Here is a 23,993-nt window from a genome sequence, read left to right as displayed (position 1 = left end):
ACCGTACGCGCACGGTGCGCGCCTATAGATATATATATGCTTTTAAATGCTATTTTCTCAGAAAATACTGAACAGATTTATACCAGACCTGCAAAAGGCACATCCCTGACCTGAGGACTACCTCTCTGCCAAATTTCAAGATTTTCTGTTCAGCCGTTCGGGCTGTAGCGCGGACTAAAGGTCCTATGGGAAAATGCATAGGGAAAACGCGTTTTGGGACCCCCCCTTTTTCTCAGCCCCTGTTTGACGAATCCCCCCGAGACTTTCAGGGAAGGAGCGGAGCGGAGCGCCCCACCTATTTTGAAAATTTCGCGAGGATTCGTCAATCGACGCAAAAGTTATTCCTAATAGAATGTTGCGGATTTCCTATGGAAACACGGTCCTAACTATAACTATCTACTGGCGACCGCCAGTAGATTATATATATATATATATATATATATATATATATAATGAATTGCCTGGCCCTGTCTTCCGTTGATGAGAAGTGGTTTTCAAAGTGGCTCCTGGAATGTGACCTCAGAACAGTTTACCCGCACCCAGAGTACTCAGCAGTGCCGATATATATTTAGGAGCCCCTGTGAACTACAGAGCTGCCTCAGTGTTTGATGGCTGCTGTCAGTACAGCAGAAGTGCTGGCCTGGTGCACAAGACTGCGACAAGGGCATTGTACTATTCAAAGGGGTTGTAAAACTCATCCATTTAGGTGCCGTGTATTTGGCTGTTATGGCTCCTTCGACTCTATCCCCCCCCAGGATAGCGACATTTAGTGGCCTGATTCCTAATGAGTTCACTTGGATCTCCTGTAATTCTCCCTAATGGTTGCTAAGACAAATATTGCCGCTCTCTCACCTCATGACCTTCCACTTGCCTCCCTGCTCTCCGCACAATGACTTTTACATTTCTGAAGATCAATACGCAGATGCTTGCGCGATGACGGAGAGGGGTGATAGTGCGCGCTAATTTTCATATGATTAGCTGCCGATCAATGCCCTCGCAGAAGATAAATTAATTGATATGGCTGCTTGAGGTGAGTGGGGGCTCTCTGGAGGCGGAACAAACTAATGAACCCGCTCCCTCGTCTATCACACTCATTTTTTATACATCGTAATCTTACTAAATCACATTCTGGCCATCCATCTCGAGGGCAGCAAGCAGGTGCAGCGCAGCGGAAGCCGATAAAACAGTTGTAGTCTTATATTCATGGAGGGTGCTGTGCCACAAGAGAGACTGGGAAACACTCCTAGGTTAAAGACCAGTGGCCGCTTTGAGTAGTGAATGAACAGAGGAATCTTAATCTATCCAGACTGAGGAAACACAAACACTCTTTTCTTGTTGACACTTTTTTTTAAAAAATAGAATTTTATATAGCGCAAACTTGACCCGAATCGGGTATCAGAGCGCTTAACATAGCACCAGTTGCGTTGCATGAGGACACATTCATTTTTGTTAGGCACGGGGAGATTAAGTGATTTGCCCAGAATCACAGGATGTTCAGCATCGTTGCCGAGACTCAAACCCAGTTCCCCAGATTTGAGGTCGACCTCCCTAGCCGTTAGGCCAACTCCACTCCCCTTTAATAATTTCCCCCAAAAAATCCTGGATGTGATCGTACTTACTCTCTAGACTCCCTCAATATAATATAGTACTAGTATGAACTCCTTTTCTAGGGCTTCATTTAATTCCCATACCATCACTGGTGCAGTCTTCTGTGAGCTCTGCTGCTAAGCGGAGTTTCTGACCCGCACTGCTACTCTCCTGCTTACCCAGCCACGCCACCTTCCCGATCCATGGATTTGGGGCGAGGAAAGGAGCTAAGGTCATATTTGACCCAGAGTTTCCAACCTTGCAGTGGGTCCAAAAGCACATTGATCTGCAAGTGTTTTTTTCTTCTTTTTTTATGGAGACGGATGGTCCTTAGGGGTAAGCTGTCCTTATCGGCTCATGTCTTCGAAGGTCAGGTAGATTTGAGGTAAAATCAGTAACATGTTGGGCTACCTTCTCATCATATTGACTGTCCCAGTATAGGCAACATTGCCAGTGAGAGAAATCTCTCTATGTCCCTTAAGACATGGCCTCCTCTGTCTCTTCATCCCTGAGCTCCCACTGGTAGCAAACTGTGCTCCTTGAAATATTTTACGCCAATGTATTTTTCCTGTAGTCTCATTTGCATAAATACCACAGGTTTTGCCCTAACCTACTGCACATTTGTACCATAGTGGCGGCACTGGCAGATATATTTGAGTTGCACTAAATGAAATGGACTACAGGACAGGAAGCATTTGGGTGCATCTCACGGCCATGTTGTGTGAAAGGAGTGCTTCTCTTGCTGTGCATGTCCGGTGTGCCTCCATAAAGTTCAATGGCAGAGCACTGATGGAGTGGTATCCTTTATATAAATGGCTGCTTCGCCATTTTGAAATGGCACTCGTTTCATTTCCTTGAAGAAGGGATGGATCAGTTGTTCCCAGTGTTTTGAGGGTTGTGGTCTGCGCAGTTACCTTGTTTTTTCTTTTAAATAACATGTAAAATCAAGTGAAAACTTTCAACCAAGGTCAAATCTGGGCATTTTCACATGTTCTGCACATGGCTTCCTAAGAGAGAGCACCAAGCAAAGAGTGAACAATGTTGAGGAGTTTGTTGCTGCGCCTCCCCACCTTTATAGGCGGTGGTGCCTCTTGAGCTCCACACAGAGGGTGTCAGTGAGCTGTCCCCATCAGAGGCCTTGACATTGACCCATGTCTAGACATTAAACCCCTTGAAAGGATCAGAGGTGAAGAAGGAGTCTATGCCAAGCACGGAGCCATGGAGGCGCCTGATGCTGGATGCCTCTACACGGGGCCTTGGCCTTGAGGGAACCCAGGGAAATATCCGATCGGGCCCCAGTGGCTCATAAAGGGAGGCAGGCACTCACTAGAGTCCCTGCTTCCATTCCCTTGTATTTGCGGTAGAGAAGAATCGAGTACTGTGCAGTGTAAATAAAACGTATATACGCTTCTTACCTAAACAAAAATTGGTTTAAAACAAAAGTACAACTGAAATCGTCGAGTAATAGAAAAAAATAAGTTCAATCAGCATTTCTGTAGGGCACTAATGGCAAAAAAAAAGGCACAACTGGCGTTCAGGGAACATTCTGCCAGAAACTTGAGAAATAAACTGCCCGAGACTCAGTAGGTGTCGCCCCTTCCGCCACCCGACACAGTAAAAATGTAAGCAGTCGAGTGAAACTCATCCCACCTATTCTGAGCATAGGGTGCTGTGGGTGACCAATAGAGGGGAACCATGGTGGTCCCCGAAGGCCAGAGAGAACAGGGTGGGTGAGACATTGTAAACGGGAGCCTACAGGACTTCAGCTTTTATAGCCCCCTTCTCATCAGACGTCAGACCCTCGGAGGGGTGGGGGCCGCACTTTATTACACAGCTCGTCCTCTAGTCAGAACGAGCCGCCCTCGGTGCAGCTCGTCCCTGGTGAGTCTGATCTGGGCCTGGGGGTCCTGCCTTGTAAGATGCCCACCTCCTGCCAGCGCAGCTCACCCGCCAGCTAGTTAGTGCCACTGCCCTCCCAAGCTTCTCCGGCCGCCAGGCGAGGCCCTCTCTCTCCTGCGCCTCTCTACCGCCCTGGGGTCCCCTGAAGCACCGCTCTCCCGCCCAACACAGGCCCCCCTCGCTCCTAGAGCCCCCTCTCCGGCCCACCTCCGCCAGATAGAGCCTGCTCACCCGCGTCCGGGGCTGGGCGCGCTCTTAAGTTTAATTGCTGTACGTTTGCAGTGACATGCTTGGAAATGAAAAGCGCCTTTCTGTATGAGAGCACTTTATGGCCTCGTAATGTGCAGCGCTGATGACATCTCCCGAGGTCGAACATGCTCACCCCGACCGGACCGGCTGTGTCTAGTCGCCGGCTCACTGACTCTGTGGTCACAGCCCAGGACCCATAGCTGAGGTCTGTCACCGCCGAACCGGTGCTTGACAGAACCGCCGGGCCCACCCGCCTCCCCACTGCGCCTTCTCCTCTCTGGCCACACTCCCGTCCGGAGCCTCCGACTACCCCCTTTCGCTGTCACCACTAGTGTTTCCATGTGTTTCCCCTAGTGTTGCCTCCGCTACTTTAACTCAGAGGCCGTCTCACCTCCCAGCTAGCCCTGCGTCTCAGATTGTGTCGGAGACACCGCCGCAGAGAAATAAACTCTGAAGTGTGTGTGGAGGCACCTTTGATCGTGCGCGTGGTTGTGTTCCACTCAGGGTATGTTCCGTCACTGTTATCCAGGAATGTCCGGGTCAGTGAAGGGCTGAGCGCACCTTGTGGGGTGTCTACGAGGAGGTAGTTACTGCTCCCTCTAATCCTGTGAGTAAACCTGTTTCTACCTTCTACCCTCCTCGCGCAGCCATGTCTGAAAGCTGCAGCAGCCGCTGATACCTGGATTGCTCCTATAAGAAGCATGAATGGCTCCGCCGCGTCCCGTGCCCTTCGTTTCCCCAAGGCATATTAATTGTTTTTGAGACCCTCTGTCGGCGTTGTGGTACAGACAGTCTTTTATTTTTGTCCACTGTCTCCGGTTGGTCTCCTGTCAACTATTGCTCTTCAGTCTTGTAGGTTCAGATAGTTGCCACTGGGGGCGCTGCTGGGCAGGACTGACTATGCTTAAAGACCAAGCTTCTTGTTTAGGCCTGTGAGCCCAGCGGTACAAAAGGGGGTGGTGATGGACGGAGCATCAGAACCAATCAAACACTCACACCCAGTCAACAGATCTGGGTTTGATCCATCACCGTTCTTTAGCCCACTCTGACACCCCAGTTCAGACATGGCCATATGCAAATCAGTCTGACCCTGTGCCTCATGGGAACAGTCCAGCCCGAACTGCCAAGCCATGCCTTCCCTGGACCGGAAACAAGCTTCCTAGGACCGGTTTCTGGCATTTCAGCCGTCTTCAGCCAGGCTTGCTTGAATCCAGTGGCAAAGTGAGCAAGGGACGCACGTCTGAGCATACCCTGCCAACTTATGGCGATCAAAGCAGTACAAAAGGGGGTGGTGATGGACACAAACAGGCTGGCCCTTCTGCCTCAGACTTTTATGTGCTGATGCACCTATGTACCTGGAGAGGATACTTTCCTGCCTAGTGTCCTTTCATGCTCAGATGTACCTAGAGGGAATCAGTGACTCACTAGCACCCCTCCTCAAAGGCTTCACCCCCAAACATGACTCTGACTCAGGATGGCTGATGCTACTGCCTGGTACTTCAGCCCATTTTCCGAACCTTAAGTCAGGCCCACAGGTTAGGACACAGGGTTATATTCCCTCTGCTCCCCAGAAGCCCCAAGTTATTTTTGACTGCATCACCTCGCATATGCAGTCCTTGCACGTCCGAATTTGCTGTAGTATTGCCCCTACTTCGCCAGACTCGTGCACAGGTAGGTAGTTCCCTTTTAGCCTGTGACTGGAATTCATTCATCACATCTAAATCTTTCAACCATTTTAACCCAGGTAAATCTTGCAGGTGATAGCCTACACTAGCGCCCGTCACAGGGTGAATCTGGAGAGGGAAGCCCTCACATGGACAGTTGTTCCCCTTGTAGTCTCCAGGTACATGTTGGACCGCTGCTATTTGTCTTGGGGGCTACTCAACGCACCATTTCAGGTCCGGCTGTCAATGAATACATTCCCTTTCCAGCAAAAGGGATGGAGGTTGAGAAGGGTGCGAGAATACTGCAAATGTACATGACGTGAGAGCCAACATGTTTAGGAACGAATTCGAGAAACAATACAAGTATTGGCAAAAACAGCAGGTCTGGCATTGGCGGCCATCTGTTTTGGCTTTGTCAATGCTTGTTTCGTCATAGTTTTTGTAAAATGTTATTATTGGACCACTGCCAGGCTCTTACAGTGAAGTTAGCCAATGGTTGAATTAGACTGACCCATTGCCCATGCTGTTTTGGACGGAATAAAAACGTGAATGACCTAACAGCCCAGAGGATGAAGAAGGCTGGCTGAAACCTCATATAGGTAATTGTCTAATTGTAGGAAAATCCAAAGGTCCTCGCTAGCGCCAAATCGAACAGTCTTGTGGTCCGTCTTACCATTCCTCATTGAAAGGACAATGAAATGGTGGGTGGATAGTGACTGCAGCAGAAAATGATTGCACAGGGCCTGATGGATAAACTGATGGTAATGAATGGTCTTTGTTATTCCCTAACTACACCCCATGGCAGCTGCACGCCCAGGCCATAGATCACTCAGATCCATAAGCGCATCTGTAATCGGTGTACTGACCTTTGAACTTGTATTTATCATGTGAATGAGGGCTGATGTCCGGGTGGAGTGGGCAGGGAGGGAAAATGCGATCGGTCAATACATTGAAGAAGCACCAGGAGAGGGCCTACCAGTGCCTTCCTGTCCAGTGCTGCCATGGTATCATTTCCTGCTGGAGAGAAGCCTTCTTGAAAGTAGGCTGGTGTACAATATGTCAGCCTAGAGTACAGGAAAAGGCTCAAATGCACACCCTAAGCAGGTCACTCTTAGTAACTTTTGGGGATGGTGTGGGGCGCCTGTAGACAGGGTTTCACCCTCACAGTACCATATGCTGGGGCTTGGTGGAGGGGAGCTCAGTTGCGAAGGGAGATGGGTGGTGAGGAGTTAGTGGAGATTGGGTGGGACACACGTGCTGCTCGTCTGATGACATTTGGTATACTGTTCGCAAACGATACGTGTCGTGGACCTGAAGCAGCAAAACACAGCATTGATTTATCCATGGGGAGTGTCGGTTTTGCGACTCATGTTCTGTTTTTCCTTCAACAGTTGCTCAGAAGATCGTGGCAACACGAAAAAAGCAGCAGCTTTCCATCGGACCCTGCAAGTCTCTGCCCAACTCTCCAAGCCACACCTCTGTCTGCTCCGCCCAGGTGTCTGCAGTGCACATGAGCCAGGTAGGGGGCAGTTCTTTTGAGCCATGTTCTGAGTGTGATCGCACAAATATAGAATACAGATTTACTTGTACAGTGCGTTCACAATGGACCATACAAGTACTGTTTGAATAAGCATTTATGGATATCTGCATAAACACAATCCTATAATACATCTGTGCCGCTTCATGCTCTGGACAGCAAGCATTAATGGACAAGTTTCATATTGTTTTATTTATCTACTTTCCTTTCTCTAAATTCCTTGCTTATGCATAAAGTCAATCACATGCTTTAGCAATGATAATTTGGTGAGAAGCAGCATAATTCACTAGTCAGCCGGACACACATGTTTTTTTATTCAGCAGTAGCTTTGGGTGGGATTTTAAGAAGGGATTTAAAATTTAGTGGGGAAGTTGAAAAGTCCTGACGTTAATTATGGGCCATTAGGTTTGCCATAGAGGCCCAGGATGGAGTTTTAGGAAGTTAATGGATTAGAAAGGACAGCTGGGAGAGGCTGAACTTCTGTTACTTATCTTGAGGAAGAAGCAATAGAGAACATTGGATTCTTGGGCTCCTGCTTTACTCTTTGGGGATGGTGAATTAGTCTGTTTTATAATTAGTACCTTATTCTGTCCAGATTACCATAAAGTTAAGTACGTAAATTATATTGGATGGCCTTTTGTACAGCGAGTGACTGGCTAATGGTGGGCTTTCGTTTCTGTTTGCCACGGAGACTGTGGGATTTAAGTCCAAAGGGGGCTCATTGCGGAGTTAATGCAGTGCTGGCGTAGTAGCCATTTGCACCGAGGGTATTGTTGGTACATAGAGGAGAAAAACGTACTTGAGAGAAAAAGAAGGGGTGGGAAAAACAGTCAAACTGAGCTGCAGTTTAACACCAGGAAACCCTGGAGCTTAGAGTGCAAGCATGAGAGAAAACCAAAAACAGCACTTCAGGCAATAACTGCTAGTAGTCGGGTTGACATAAACAGTCAACTCTGACACTCGTGTGAAACAGACGTTTAAAAGAACTAGAAGGATTCTTAAGGCAGGCATCATGGAAGAAAGCTGGAATCGAACACAAGGAGCTATCTCCGACAGCTTCTAGTACAAACGGACTTAAGTTCTCTGAATGGCCATGGGGCTGTAGGGTGATTCGTGTACATTAGGCTCGCTCTTTTAGGGCAGGTCGTGTAAGTCATGCATGGAAACAAGCTGTTGTCGCTCCCCTTCTAAAACAAAAAAACATGGAAACCCTTAAGTCCTCGTCACTCATAGAACTTACTCACTGTTACCATTTGCCACCAAACTTGAGGAAAGTCTATCCAACTTCCAACTATTCGCCTATTGGGAAACAGTAGAAGTTGTTTGACCCGACACAGGGTTTAGACCTGCAGCGTTACATGATCTCGGTCTGCTTTTTATAAAGGAAATGCTGTGTTCCTTATCCTATTAGATCTTTCTGCCACTTATGATCCTGTCTCCCACCTAAACGTCGGCACATGTTGGGGGGAAGTTGTATTGAGAGCAGTGTCTTAAGTTTTTTCAGATCTTTAAATTACTGCAGGACAGATTGTTAATTTTGGCAAATTCAAATCCTCAGCCAAAAAGATGTCCTTTGGTGTGCATTAGTGTTCATCTGCAATCCTCTACCTTACTCTATATGAGGGAACCCTTACCTCACTGATCCGTTCTTTTGGTTTTACTTATGTTACTACGCAGAAGATACTCATTTGTTGGTCAGGCTGGGAGTACATTTTGATAATACCCCCTGCAACTTTTAAAAGGTCATGACCGCAGTGGCAGACTGGATGAAACAGAACAAACTTCAGCTTAACACTGTTGAGGCTGAAGTATTACTAAAAGGCAATGAAGTATGTAGCCGGGCTACTAACAGGAGGCCAATCAATTTGGGGTCAGTACATACACACTGACAAACAGTAAGGAATCTGGGACTCATTTTTTGTTCAAAACATATGCTTCCCTGATTACTAAAATCACTAAATCTTGTTTTATGGTCTTAAATTCCTCAAAGAAATTCTTTCTCCTTCCAATTGCAGGAAAACTGTGATTCAGGCTGCAATCATCTTTTGTCTGGATTATGGCAATTTCCTGTATCTGAAGTTACCCTAGTACTTGCTAATGAGACTTCAAATAGTCCAGAATATGGTTGCTAGACGTAATCTAGGCCTCAGTAGGAAGCACTAATTTGGTCTATTTTTATAAGTTTCACTGGCTTCCCATTCACAAATGTGTGATTTTAAATTGCCTTTGCAAGGCTCATAATGCATGCTCGCCTTTTTCCACAGGTACATTTAAAATAATGCATTTCCTCCCAAAACCTCGGATCAAGGACTTTGCTGTTAAAAATTTCTAAGAGAAAACAGAAAGTCTAGTCTGCTGATAAAGCTGTATTTGTAGCGCGAACGTTAAGAACATGGCTGTTTGTTCATTTTTTAAATTTCTTTTTTGGTGTTGATTTGCTCTCACTGTATCCTTTACCTGTTTCTTCTCGTGCTTGTTTGTCTTTTTACTGTTATTTTTTTTCTCTCCAGTGCCAAGATGTCCTTTAGATTGCTGTTAGTACTAAACACATCATACTGATAATCACTCAGCATATTGAAGCTACTTCTGTGAAATGCAGCAAGTGCAATTTAACACAAAAAAATGTTATTCTGGGTACTCACATTGACAAATGTTTGTATAAAGAGCTAGTTGATTCTAAAAGAGCCTGCTTCCTTGGATCCAGTAACCAATATTTTTTTACACAAGAAAGCAAAATCAGAACCATGGGTTGAAGTGATCCAGTCAAAAACTTGTCCCAGCAGAGAGTCCAGTCAAAGAATGCCAGTATGGACTAAGCATGTGTAGGCTGGGTCAAGATGTGAGACAGGGAGGAGTGAAAAATAGGGTTGGTATCTTATCCAGTTACTGCTACAACTGTTACTGCTCAAGATTTAGTTCAGAAAATATAGTTATGGTACCAACAGCACATCCTTAGTTCATAATACAAGATGGCTATAACAGGACAACCTCAGCTACATACCCTAGCTTAAAGTTTAGACTGGTGTGAATTAGTGAAGATAGAGGTCACGGGCAAGAAAAATTCAAAGGTAAACAAGGACTAAACTAAAAAGAAGCAGAATTCAGACAGGCTACTGCAAGGAATCAGCAAAAAGTGCTAAATTAAAACTGGCACAATATCCAGGTACCCATAAATAACTACTCATCAGCATCCACAGGTGTAGTAGGTGAATCAGTTGCAGGTAATAATCAAAAATGTCCCTGGTAAAGCAGAAGGGAAAGTAGAAAAAGCGGAACTGTAGAACATGGGTAGTGTAGTTTGAACTGAGACAATGTGTAGTCAGGTGTGAAATGGCACTGGGAATGGAATAGTTCTTTGAAATTGCTAGTGTAGTATTTAAGTATGTTACAATGGATATCTGATTACCAGTCCCAATAGAACCTAATTATGGTGCCGCAACTCTGCATCCTTGTGAAATTAGCCATTTTAAAGAAATCAGCACCATCTTGAACTTACTTGCAGGCTCCTGTATGATTGTTCTCTTGCTTTCGCTCTGGCTATTTCACTTTCTGTCTAGTGTGCTCTCTCTCTTGCTGTCAGTAGCTGTCGTTCCCTTTCATGGGTTACATGTTTAGCTACGTGTAGACTGTTGCTTTGTGAACACATACACCTAAGTCCTAGAATGCCAGTTCTGGCGCAATTTTGGTGAAATGCCTACACACAAAGCACCCGTCTGACCACCCAAGGCTGATTTCGCTCCATTGTGGTGAATTACCAGAAGGAAGAAAGTCTTTCTTTCTGGAAATCTGACTATTTTCATTAAAATGCATACATTTACACCACACCAAATATGAAATGCTGTCCCATGGAAAAAAGCCTCCAAGCAATAAAGCAACTTCTAAACATCTGGCAATTGATAGCATAATCACTTAAAAAAGGAAGGGTATCGGATTTTTCGGTAAAGTTTTGCCTTGTAAAAAAAAATCAGATTGTGAAGTCTTTCTTCTGTGTCTAGCATGACAAAACGCAGAAGGAGGACCTAGAGATAGGAATCTGACCAAAGGTAAATTAAACAAGAAAAAGGCCTGGAGGAAAGCCGTATGAATAGAAAGCAAATGCGAGGTAGGAGGAGGCAGTCACAAATAGAGGACTATTTTGACAAGAGGAATTAAGAGGGTTGGTGGGAGCAGATTTCCATTGCAAGGGCATGACAAACGATTGGGGTGTCGGAAGAAAAATTGGGACATGGGTTTTTGACCTCCCCTTGTAAAAGGCAACCTTTGGGTCTGTGTGATTTTGCTGAAAAAAAGAAGTGTCATGAAATTTTTCGAAAACAAACTCTTTCACCAACATTAAGCATAAGGACAGGCTCTCGATTAGCTTGGAGAGAGATTTAGCACGAGGGGTGCACATTTCACATCAACATTTTTTTTAAACGTACATTGTAAATCACTGAGGTTCATTTAAATTTTAACGTTTGAATTCATTTGTTTAAGCACAGTAATTGTTAAAAAATTCCCCACTTGCGAACAATTAGATCTGTGAGAGTAAAGTTAAATCACCAGTAAACATTAACTAATCCTTACAGTTCTCTATTTCACTCCATCGACAAAGGATAAATCTAGGAAATTCTCTGCTGGTCCCTTTCCAGCCAATCTTTGCAATAGTTGTGCATGTACTTTGGCTAGTGGCACGACTACCGTAGCACGGTTTCATATCGCATATTAATTTGCAGGAGCAGAAACGAGTTAGGAGCCACTTTTGAAGCGTGTTTAGGCAAATGTGTCAACATTTTATCTCTGCTAGGTTGATCGAAAGATCAATTCCAAAACACCTTCAAAAGCATTGGAAATTGTTGAGCTCCTTGACGATCACTAATAAAGCTTCCAGCGGCAAAGATACAAAACAATTGGCAAATATTGCAAACCGTCATCTCCTCTAAATAGGTACAAGACTGTCTGCTCACTTGAGTGTAAATGATATGTTGGCAGCATTCATCACTGCAGAACACTGTGTTCTTGTGTTCAGACTGAGTTAGGTCTGGGAGTTGGAGAAGGATTGATTTTCTAAAGATGGCAGCAAGGGAAATAATTTTTGCATGTTAACCGTATAAAATGTAATGTACCTAGATTTCTGTTGGACCATTCTTTAGCCCTCTTTCATTTCATTGAAATGTCCCACCTCCGGAGAAGCTACAAAGATATCTTGCCCTATGCTATAGTATGTTCACTAATGTCTTACATAGTCACTATCAGAAGAAGAGAGCAGCTGACGCTTACAGCAACATCATGCCAAATCAAACCAAAATCCAGGAATGATCGTGTCAGAGAAAAATAATGTATTGCTATAAATTATGGTAATGTGACTTTTTATAAGCACTGCGTATGTTCCCTTATAAAAGTGTCCAGTCACAATAGTGGCTCAGAGAGTGGATTTAAAAACTCTGTGTATTATCCACAGAATGGTTCTCCTGTCCCAGTGTATTGACGGCAAAGACCAATGCACCGCGAACCGTAAGAACACAGTCCTCAAATACGCCACTCATATGCACTCTAAAAAGCTAAAAGAAACCAGAAGGCAGTTCTATATCTTGTTGCATTGGGATTCCAACTGTAGCTCAATCACAACCTAAGAAATTAAATGGATCACCTGTTTATAAAGAGAAGCCTAGAAGCCATCCAGTGTGACCGAGCTTTTCCATAATTCTGCTCTGTTTTGTAAAGAGTGGCGTGCATGCGCACACACCCACACGCATTTTTAGTCTCGCACTCACCTCAGTCTTGATGATCCATGTGAAGTTATCTGCATAGAACATTTATATGGGAACCAACACTACGTCCTTCTGTGGAGAGCCATGCTTTTTTAAAGTCCCATTTTAAGTCTTTGGTGTAGCCGCGCTGCAGAGTAGTTTGTTCTTAAAATGTAGGTTCCAGGCTTTTAAAAACTGAGAAAATCTGTACCCTCTTCACTTTCCAGGAGGATCACAGCAACCACAGTTTGGTATGTAGTTATCACTACCAACCAATATTCAGATTGGACCTTTCCATACATGCGCAAGTTGTTGGGTCCTTCCAAAAACATTCAAGTCTTACATTTTTTGCTCTATGACTATGCATACCCAACGAGAAAGTATTTCCTACATATATCAGTAATTCTTCAGAATAGGTCTTTACTTTTGCTGTAGATTAATCTACTTTGAATGTCTGCTTGTGACCAGGGACTTTCTCGGACCATTTTGAAAAAAACTTCTTGAAACCTGATTTGGCATGCTGCATTATTTTATTCCTAGCATTGTTTGAACATTTCAGCCCTGTTTGACATTTGACACCGTTGTATTTTTCTTTAGAGCAGGAGCAAGACAATATCTAGTCTTATTCCAGGTGGGAGGTTATGTGATTCTAATGGAAATGGCATCATAAAAGTGTTACAGTGAAGAAACCTAGGGCCTGATATAGAGTTTTGTGGATGGGTACAACCTTCACAAACGTGATGGATATGCCGGCCACCGTTCTACAAGTGCTTTAGGATATAAGCTGGGCAGGATACCCATCACATTGTGGCGGAGTACCCGTTTGTCAGACTCTAAATGTGGCCCTTAGTCTTTGTCATTTAATTTGTTGCAGATTTACCGTTCTTGAGTAGAAAACAGAGCAGTGCAGACCCACATAATGGGAAATGTGAGATGACCATGTTATTGTCCTTCCAGAGCATTTGCTGAACGGTCACAATTAAAAAGGAGAAGTTTCAGAATGAGTGAACAAGTGTCTACCTAATCATCATCTAAATTTCACAAAAAGTGATGTTTGCTAGTAGTTCCTTAATAATGGCCTCTTCTCTAGTATGGTGAGGGGGGAATGCCATCTAACAGGTTTAATGCAAAACACTGACACTCTTTGATAATTTTCTCCAAAGAACATTCTGTTTTTGCCTACATTCATGAGCCACGGAGTTTTAGCGACCATTAAGTGTGCTCCTTGAGTAAGATGAAATTTACAAACCACCTTTGATAATACGTGAATGAACCTTGTGAAAAATGCTGTCCTTAGGATAGAGCCGACAGTGATCAGGATGGGCAAATAGCACAATGCACCAACTCTTAATGAACACTTTCCACCAATAAGGGCTGTCTCTTGCCGGCAGCTCCTGACTTCCGTTTGCCTCACTGAATTCACTTTCTAGCTGATATTTTTGTTGAGTGACTGAGATTGTATCAGCTGCTTTGTTTTGTGTGAGTAGAAAACCTAATTGTGTGCCTCCTTTAAGTTCACTCATACAGTGTTTACCCCTTGAGTGGCAGGTTATTTGCACATTCCTGTGCCAAATACTATATATATATATATATATCTGCAGAAATGGCAAAAGACTTTGTCCCTTTCTATCTCGGCGTGGATAGCACTGTGCTAATCCTATGCTTAAAGACTTTGATAGAAAAGCAGACATTTGAGGTGAGCAGATCTAGAGTTTCGCTGGTGCTGAGAGTGCTCTATACAGGAGCTGCTTTCCACCTAAACTTGAGAACTCCCCAGAGTTCTCTGCTTCTTTTTTGCATATATATATATATATATATCTATACACATACACACACTTTTCGGGCCACCAGTGCTCCAGTCTCTGATTTTTTTGGGGGATGTCTCATCTCAAAAGGTGCTGCTGAGTTTCTTTTTTGTTTGTTAATCCTATTCACATTCCTTGTGAGTGGGAACAAGCATGTTTTGCAGCCAATCCCCTGTAGGTCAGCTTTTTAGCCAAGAAAAAACACATTACTATGTAGTAATGATGACCATAACTTATTTTGTTTATTTGTGCATATGCTCGGTGACACTTCTGTCAACGTGGGTAGTTTAACGTTGAGCTTCAGGTTAGAGGCCGATTTTTAACTGCAGGGTGTTTTGTTATTGATTGAGCACACAGTTGAAGGTAGACATCTAACTGCAGGGAAATGCCTTTTCAGTTCAAGAAAACTGTGATGATGTCATACTTTTGTGGAAGGAGAATTGCATACATGATTGCTGATAGGCCTTAACGACTGAACCCTTTTTTTTCTTATGCATGCTTATTTAACACCCAGCGTTACCAGGAGAAATAACGGGTTATGGGTGTTATGACCCTTTAAGAAACAAAACATTTTCCCTGAGAAAATGCAGCAAGTAGTGGTCAGTGGTTTACCAACCTTTAAAGATTTAGATCCAAACTGTGTTTCGTAGCCTCAGGAAAGAGACTTCCAAGTTCCTCAATGCAAGTTTATGATAAAGTCTCTTTACATGCATTGCCAAAAGAGGGCTACTAGCATTCTTTCGACCTGTGTGAGGGAAAGTACTAGTAAAAGTCTACTCAATGTGTGAAGGCAAAATCATGGCTGCATCGAGCACAGACATCTTTCTGGCTCAGAGGATTAACATCGAAGTGGAACAATTATACAAACTGTCCTGGACAGGTCTTTCAAAGAGCATCCCAGTGGTGTCTTTTTGAGCACCTCAGTGTGAAGTGCAAGTAAAGATCCTCTTGCTAAGGGAAAGGCAGCGCCACAATGTCAGTCACTTTGTCTGATATTCTTAAAATCCTTGCACTGAGACTACCCCAGGGCTGAAGCATTTACTGTTCAGCTCCTGATGCTGCTTTCTCACAGTTTCCATTGACTGTGCTGAGTGAATCTGTTCCTGTGCGGCTTTCCCTTGGTAAATATTCTGTGCCCAGGAATATTCCGTGGGAAATCACCCATCTTAAAAGGTCTGTAGGTGATTGTGCTCCTCTTGCTGAATGTGCACCACATAATGTTTCTTATCAAAGTAAAAATTAGCTTTTTTGTGGATTAGAGGCAGGGCTAGTAAACCTTGACTGCTCTCATGTCCTGTTTAGTTAGTATCAAGCTTTGAGAGGTTATCATTATCTGTGAACTGAGACGCCCTGTGTCAGCTCTCGAGGCCAGTAAAGATGCGTGTGTCCACAATGTTGCCTTGGAGTTTGTGTCACTGAAAGGAACGCCTTTTGAGACAGTTTATAAGCAACTAATGCTGCCCTGGGTCAGTTTCTATGGGCCGGCGGAGCAGTGCGAGTTGCCATGCGGACGTGCTTCCTCTCTATGTACTGTGGAGGGCTGGCGACCTCCGACATCTTGTCATTCTATATTGCTTCCCTCCTGCTCATTCTGAATGAATGGTGGTATGGGGATAGGGACGACCCAGCCTATGCAGTTGAACGGCGATGTATGGGGGAGTTCTCCCTACATACAATACTGTACTCTGCATCGATATGCAACTCACTTCTATCGGTGACGAAGGTCGTTATCCAAATTCGGCAGCAGGCCCTACGGAGGACGGGGTGGTGGAATATACTGACGTGGGAGCCCCCCCCCCCCCCCCCCCCCCGGAACAACGGGCGTTTCCCTCAATTAGCCACTCTTGCGGGGTTTCGTGGATGGGATAGCATTGGTATCTCTACTCTGGGGGATGTAATGCGGGGGACAGTTCTGAAGTCCTTTCAGGGCCTGCAAAAGGACTTTCACATGCCGAGAACCCAATTCTATAAATATCTTCAGTTTCGACACACCCTCTCTCCCAGTCTGGGGGGCTTGGAGTCTCTGGTGGAGTTTAGCCCGATAGAAACAAAGGTGTTTATGGGAGCTCTTCAGGATCACAAGATCTCTAAGATCTACCAATCCCTAGTTACTCCCTGTTCTCCTACACCTCAGAAGCTTAAGAGTGGCCTGGGAGGGCGATGTGGGCCCACTCGATGAGGAAGACTGGACATAGGCCCTGGCTTCCCGTGGGGGAGGGGGCGGGCTATAGCAGTGCATCTGCGCCTGGTTCAGTTTAAGTATCTTCATCGGGTCTATTTCACACGGGCCCGATTGTGGAGGGCGGGATTGGTAGCCTCCCCGGTGTGTCTCCGGTGCGAACGGAAGGAGGGTACCCTGTACATACAGTGTGGCATTGTCTTTCCCTGTCACGATTTTGGAGGGGTGTGCTGGCCTGCTTCTCCGAGGTGTTGGGCTGGGACCTTCCCCACTCGCCGCAGTTGGTGCTTCTACATGTTATGGCTGGGATTGGGGGCAACATATATAAATGCCATCTTATGCTGCTCGGGTTCACCTTGGCAAAGTGAGACATTGCTAAGGCCTGGAAGGCATCGGCACCACCCTCAGTGTCCGCATGGAAGAATGGTCTAGACTTCTGCACAGGCTTGGAACTTCCCATCTTTACTTCATGTGAGTGCCCGCATAAACATTATAAAGTTTGGAAGCGTTAGGTGGGCTATCGAGGCTTGCAGCTGGAGCCGATCTCTGCCGGGGTGGGCCTTCAATCCAGCTTAAGTTTTAATCTGTTGGTGCAAACTGGATTACTGTATATCCGTATGCTGCAATTTTTTGTGGTACATATTCTATTGCTGTGCTACTCTTGGGAGGTTGTTAGTGCGACCGGCGGGGAGTTGTTGGGATAGGGTTTTCATATAATTTTCTTTCATCTGCATTGCTCAACTTTCCTTGATCTTATTATGAAAATGTCAGTCACAATGCTGTACGTTGATTATGCAGAAGCCTCTGGGTTACAGAGCTCTGCCACATATGTGCTATTTGACGAATAAAATCTGTTAAAAAAAAAAAAAAGACATACCTTAACTAGACCCACATAACATTTACGTGTGATACTAAAAGGTTTGATATTTTAGTCAAAGAATACCAGTGTGTAAAAGATTCCTTGCTGGGGGATGAACATTTGGAAGGCACTTCCTGGGAGTCCTGGGGCAGTATCCTTCATAGGTGCTGATTACCACTGGTGTTCCAGTGCCACTTCACGTTACTCCATTTGGGCACTTTTCTCTCTCTCCCGCTCCCTCTCTCAGGTCTCATGTCGATGGATTAGAGTTAGTGTATGAGGCATTAAGGTTGGAAATTCAGATCTATTATGACACAGTAAATAACACTCAACTCAGTGTGTAGACATTTGGCTAACTGTGGATTTCAGACAAGCTTTTTGAACTGCTGTCCTCTGGCTGGCAGATTATTGCACACAAAGAATCCTGACCATCCACTTAAAACACCCAAACCATGGGCAGTCTAAACATCAAGGAAAGGCAAGTATCTGATAGAGAGTACTAGCCTCAGATTCCTTAACGTAGAATTATCCCCAGGCGTGAGACTGGACCTGGAAAACTTTCTTGCCCAGCATCTCTGCGCGCCGGGGGCGGTAGCACGTGACTCTGCCCCGACGTCCTCCGCAGGCGTGACATAAGCGAGGTCACATAAGCCACACCCCGGCACGCTGACGTCAGTTTTCTTCTTTTCCGCGTGCACCGCGGACCCGGATCGTGTTCCTGGCCTGTTTCAGGGTACAGTGTGCGAATGCCTTCGGGCTTCAAGACGTGCTTGTCTTGCGCACGCCAGATGTCGGCGACGGATCCTCACCCCATCTGTATGTGGTGTTTGGGGTAGCACCACGATTCAACGGACTGCGAGGCGTGTCAGCAAATGAAGCCGAAGTCCCGGCGGGAGCGCTGGATGAAACTCCTTTCGGCACGCATGTCCAGGTCGGCGTCGTCACCACGTCCGTCCCACGCGGACGGCTTTAAGAACCGCCGCTTCCGTCTCCGACATCATCCTTCTCCCAGGCCGCATGGGGCGTCACTCACCTGTTGGTAAGTGTCGCAGTTTGTCCACAAGGCCCGGTCCCCGGCCTGTGGGGGGCGTGGGTTCTCCGCGGGTGGTGCGGCCCAGCTCGTCGCCACCCTATCCGCCGTTCCCCAGTGCGGGGGCAACCAGAGCCCAGATGGAGGCCTATGCGGCGGCCTTGCAGGCCTCTTTGGCTCTTCCTTCTTCTCCTTCTCTTCCTGGGACGTCTGCGGATCCCTTGCCGCATGCGGGGACTCCTGCGGCGTCGCCGGCCTTCGGAACACGGTGCCTCTGCCTCGCCGCAAACCCCCGCAGGGCTCCCTGTGGTGTTGCGGGAGGTTGCTGGGGCTCAGGGTGTGTCCTCGAGTCCCCCTCGGTCCTCTGGGCAGGCGACGGCCTTGTCTGAGGCCGAGGTGGCGCTGCTCAGGTGCCGGCGGCTGCTGGGCCTGACGGTGCCACAGGAACCGGCTAGGGGTCGGGGCGTGTCCCCGGGCCCCCCTCGTCCCTCCACGCAGGCGGCTGCCTCGTCGGAGGTCGAGTCGACGCCTTTTCAGCACCGTTCCTTAGCCACCCCGGCCTCCCGCCCCATGCGTTGTGGCGGAGAGGTCGTTCCGGCGTCCCCTTCGGCGCAGGTCGACATTGTCCTGACGCCGGTAACGGATTCTGCAGCGCCGGGCCGACGTCGGGTCGTGGATTTGTCTTCGGACGCCCCTTCTTCTCCAGAGGTTCGACAGCTGTTTGTTTCATCTCCTCCGGAGATGGGTCGCCGTATTGTGGCTTTTTCCCCGGCATCTTCTAAGGACGGCTCTTTGCCGTCCCCGCGCCCGCAGTCTTCGCCGGAGGCACCTCAGGTTCCCCATTCATCGGTCCACCCTCCCCCTTTTCGAGCTTGGCCTTTCCGTCCTCCGGTTGGGCTGCGGTACAGCTGCCTTAGCTTGCAGCCGTCGCCCACGGAGGAACTGCTTTCCCCGCAGCGGGGTCCTACGGAGGTGAGTGCTGCCTTCGCTTGGGCTGTTTCCACGGCTGCGGGAATCTTGCACATAGGCGATGCAGTTGCCCATTTCCCCACGGATCATCTGCTGGAGGTTCTCCATCAGGGCTCTGGTAGACGGGAGCTGCTTCTTCCCTTCAAGGCTGCGCTGCACAATTCTCTTTTGGGGGCCTGGGGACATCCTGCCGTGGGGTACCCGGTGCCCCAGCCTCTTCTGCACCGCCACCGTCCTGCTCCGCATGAACCGGTCTCTTTCCCTCCACCCTTCTACCAGGGGCCCTCTTTTACAGACTGCCTTTCCCTCGATGATGTCTCCCCCGTCACGGGAGGCCCGCTGGTTAGATTCCTGGGGGCGCAACATCTTCGCCTCCTCCAGTGCTGCTTTGCGGGCCCTTAACACTCTTTGTGTGTTGGCCAGAGCCACTTCTTGCTTATGGGATTTGGCAGAGTCCCTTCTGTCTTCTGCTTCTCTGGAGGGTGCCTGCGTTGATCTGCGGCACCATGTGTTGGCTGGCCGGGAGCTGGCGGCGTTTATTCTTTGCTTGTCTCTGGAAGTTTCAGAGGTGCTTGGTCGTACCATGGCTACTTCGGTGGCCCTTCGTCGCCATGCCTGCTACGGGATAGTGTTTTCCCTGAGAACGTTAGAGAACGACTGCTTGACCTCCCCTTTGATGGCGCTCTGTTGTTCCACGCCCCTGCAGATTCTGCCATTCAGAGGTTTCTTGCGGGACTTTGCCCTCCTCCTCCTCCTCTTCCTCCCCCTCAGTGACCTGACTGTCAGTCTGTGTTTTGGGAGGTGTTCTCCCGTTGGTTTCCTGGCGTGTTTTAACGGGTAGCCCAGGTTGTTTGTTCTGTCTGGTTGATGTGCCTTGGGGTCCTTTTGTTGGGCCCTTGGTGCTGTTGGCTGCTGGTCCGTCCCTTTGTTGACTTGTGGTTTTGGCTGTTGGTAAGCCCGGTAGGCCCTGAGATTTGGCCTTTTGTCTCTTCTTTATTGGCTGCTTGGTAAGCCGTCTGCAGGTTTTTTCTGCAGGCCTTTCTGTTTTGTCCTCTGCTGCAGAATTTTTTCCCTAAAAGGTATTCCCATGGTTCTTGGGACGTAACCTACCCTATGTGGGATACTTGTAGGTATTACATAGCTCTGTCATGTGCTGGGGAGGTATGGTCACCCTTTCGGGTTCCTTGCTCTCCTTGGTGTCACGGTATATTGCATGTGCGATTTTCTTGCCAGTTGTTTTGGAGCAGCTTGCGCTAGGTCCGTCCTTCTCCTGGTCGCTATGTCGCTCGGTCGGTCGGTCTGGCCTGCTATCTGCGGCATCGTGTTGTGGCGGTTCCGCACTTTTGGCCTGTTTTTTGGCTTGGTCCGCTGCCTGATGCTCCAGAGGGTTTGGCTTTCCTTGTCCTGTGTTCTGGTGGCCAGCTTGGGCCCGTCCTCCGTCTCTCTCTTATTTTCTGCCGGTTCCTCCACTTCTTCGTGGGTCAGTGTGTGTGTGTTTCTGGCCCGACCCCTCCCTTTGTGTGTGTCCTGGTCCTCCCTGGCCTCTGCCTTCGGCTGACGTCTACCTTTTCCTGGGTGCGCTGTTCTGTGGTATTGCCTGTTGCTGGCGGCGCGTGCCCGTGCAGGACTGCTTGTTCTACTCCACCGTTGTGCTCTTGATGTGTTTCCTTGTGCCCCTGCTTCTGGTTCCGCTGGGGCTTCGCGCAACAGTGCTTTTCTTCTTCCGCCTGTGCTGTTGGCGGTGGCGCTGGTCCGGCCTTGTCCGCTGCTTGCAGCTGAGGTGTTTTCAGCTCTTTTCTATCTCTGTGCATGTGTTTCTTCTGGTGAGCCCTGGCTCTACCTCTTCTCACTGGGTTCGAGGTGGCCTTTGTGTTCCTTGAGGCTTTTGGGGTGCTGTCTGCCCCTGTGGGGTGTTGGGCGCTCTCCCTTGGTTGGGCTTAGGATATCCTGGCCTTTTCCTTCTTGTTCTTGTGCCATGTCCCCTACGGGGGCCCTGGTCTCTCCTGGTGGGGAGGCTGTCTCGCAGGCCCTCCTCCCTTCTGGGTATGGCTAGGGTATCTATTCTACGTTAAGGAATCTGCGGCTAGTAGTCTCTATCAGATGTACAAGTTACTTACCTTCAGTAACGATGTATCTGATAGAGACGATTCTAGACGCAGATTCCTTCACGACCCGCCCTTCCTACCCGTTCTGCGAGGACCCACAGCTTGGTTTTCTGCGCTCGCCTCCCTCTGGGAGGCTTGTCTTCTGTGGGGGTCCTTTTCGTTTTCTGCCTGTCGCGCTTCCCTCCAGCTGGGTTCTCTCTAGTGCAGAGGCCTGCTTTTGCTCTTTTCCCTTTGTTGTTGCAATTTCTGATCCCCTTGCGGTCTTCTACGCTGTGGGTTCTTTTGCCTGTACTTTGCCTCCTGCTCCTTTCAGATGCTCTGGCCCTCCTTGACTGTGTAGTCTGGGGGTGGATTTCTGTTGCTCCTCTGTGCCAGGCTTGTGGCCCATTACTGTGTGGTCTATGGTTGCGCACTCTCTCTCTCTCTCTTTCTCTAACAGCGCTGTCCACTGCTTGTGCCTCCAGCCTGGCTCTCGCCTTGGCTTGCACGGTGGTCCTGCTGAGGGGTGCTTTACGCTTTCCCTGCTGTGGCTTTACTGATGTGGCCTTCTGGTACTTTTGTGCTGCCTGGTGCTGCCACCTGGCTTGCACAGTTGTTCCTCAGAGGTGGTCTGCTCTCTTCTTGTTTTGGCTTTCCTGTTCTAGCCTCCTGGCGACTCAGTGCCACCTGATGCTGTTCCTCACTTTTTGTCTCTGTTTTTGTTTCTCTGGTTTTTTCGCACACTGTTCCCATGCTCTCCTCGCTCGGTCTTGTTGTGATGGCTCCGCGTTGTGGCGCGGAAACGTTCTCCAAAGCAAACTGACGTCAGTGCACCGGGGTGGGGCTTATGTGACCTCGCTGACGTCATGCCCGCGGAAGACGTCGGGTGGAGTCGTGAGGTACCACCCCCCGGCGCGCAGAGATGCTGGGCAAGAAAGTTTTCCGAGTCCAGTCTCACGCCTGGGGATAATTCTACGTTAAGGAATCTGCGGCTAGAATAGTCTCTACCAGATACATCGTTACCGAAGGTAAGTAACTTGTACACCTCAGTTACTGGAAACTCGTGCAAAGCCACAGCGGAGGCCCAGGAGGCTGTGTGTCCGTCCACCGGCAGTTCAGGTAAAACCCCTGAACTGTAATTCACTCCCACCATTGGTGGGCGCCTCTTAGCATGGTTATGCTGTGGCAGGTGGCATTGTCAGCTACAGGTATGGGTACACGCTGTTTGCAAATATTACGTCAATGTGGAGCACCTTCACTAGAGTAGCACATTGTAGAGCACTGATACTCAAAGTATGGCCCGGGGGCTGCATGCGGCCCTCCTGACCTTTACGTGTGGCCCCCTGGTCTTTAGGCTGCTCTTTACTCGACTCAGCGCTAACATCAAAAAGATGTTAAATTAAAGGCTAAGTGAGGTTAAAGAAAGGAATTAACTAGGATGTCCTGCACCTCTTAACTTTAGCAACACTCCTTTTTAAACGCATCTTGCAGCAAAAGTGTAAACATTTTATAAAGTCTACTCTAAATTCAAAAAGTGTATTTTATTAACATGCAGAACTGTTTCTCCTTAGTACAACAGATTATATCAGTGCGTTGAGAACCATTTTTTTGTTTAAAGTGATAGTTATCAAACATGAATTTAAAAGCATTAATTCTTCCCTCTACCCTGACAACAATGCCAATTTTGAACTAAGAGTTAAGTCAGTTGTTATTTGATCCTCTCAGGTGGCCTTGGTTCCTATTATACATGAACAACATTAAAAATTTTCAATTCAAACACAGAAGAGGATTTTGTAAAGCGCATATCCGGATGTCACATTTTGAGGTCGTCTTATATGTGATAATGAAGAAAAAGGAGGAAAGTGAAAACAATTGCCTAGGATCACACAATTTGGTAAAGTGGTGAAGCCGTGATTAATCCCAGGTTTTCTGGTTTCACATTGTGCAGTTCATCGCTAGATATATATGCTTCGCTTCCCCTATACTCACCGTACCAAAGACACCACCCGTCAACCCTCCTGCCCAAACCACCACCCTGCGGCCCTTGGTCACATCACAGACCAAACATTTTGGCCCCTGGGAAAATGTCTGCGAGTACCGATGTTGTAGAGTCTGCTGGTTGGAAATGGTAAAGCAATTGGTGTTTAAATTATGCCTTCTATGTCCAGTTATCCAATCCATTTCTGTTTGGGTGATCATACGTGTTTCAGAGGTTTCTGAACTTGCAGTGTGTGATGGAGGGTGAGGTGCAGCAGAGCGCAAACAGTAGCTTTTCTTTGAAGTGCTGAAATGTGATTCATGTGAGTGTTTGGGCTCATTTAAATGGACAGCAGTCGTGGAAGGGCACTAGTTGATGCTGGCATTGCAGGAAAAGCATGTAATTTACAGGCAGAGCAAGTGCA

General features: G+C 47.4%; 1 protein-coding gene across 5 annotated transcripts in view; it reads left to right on the top strand.

Moving 5' to 3' along the window:
- AGAP1 (ArfGAP with GTPase domain, ankyrin repeat and PH domain 1) overlaps positions 1-23,993 on the top strand; it is a 1,249,585-nt gene that overhangs the window by 653,249 nt on the left and 572,343 nt on the right. For all 5 annotated transcript variants that reach the window (XM_085645106.1, XM_085645103.1, XM_085645105.1 and 2 more), the window contains exon 7: positions 6,791-6,918. In XM_085645106.1, the coding sequence (XP_085501232.1) occupies positions 6,791-6,918 (128 nt within the window). The remainder of the gene's footprint in view (positions 1-6,790; positions 6,919-23,993) is intronic.

Source organism: Triturus cristatus, chromosome 3_1, assembly GCF_964204655.1.
Source record: "Triturus cristatus chromosome 3_1, aTriCri1.1, whole genome shotgun sequence".
In the NCBI taxonomy this organism is placed as follows: Eukaryota; Metazoa; Chordata; class Amphibia; order Caudata; family Salamandridae; genus Triturus; species Triturus cristatus.
This window is presented reverse-complemented; position numbering and strand designations above follow the sequence as displayed.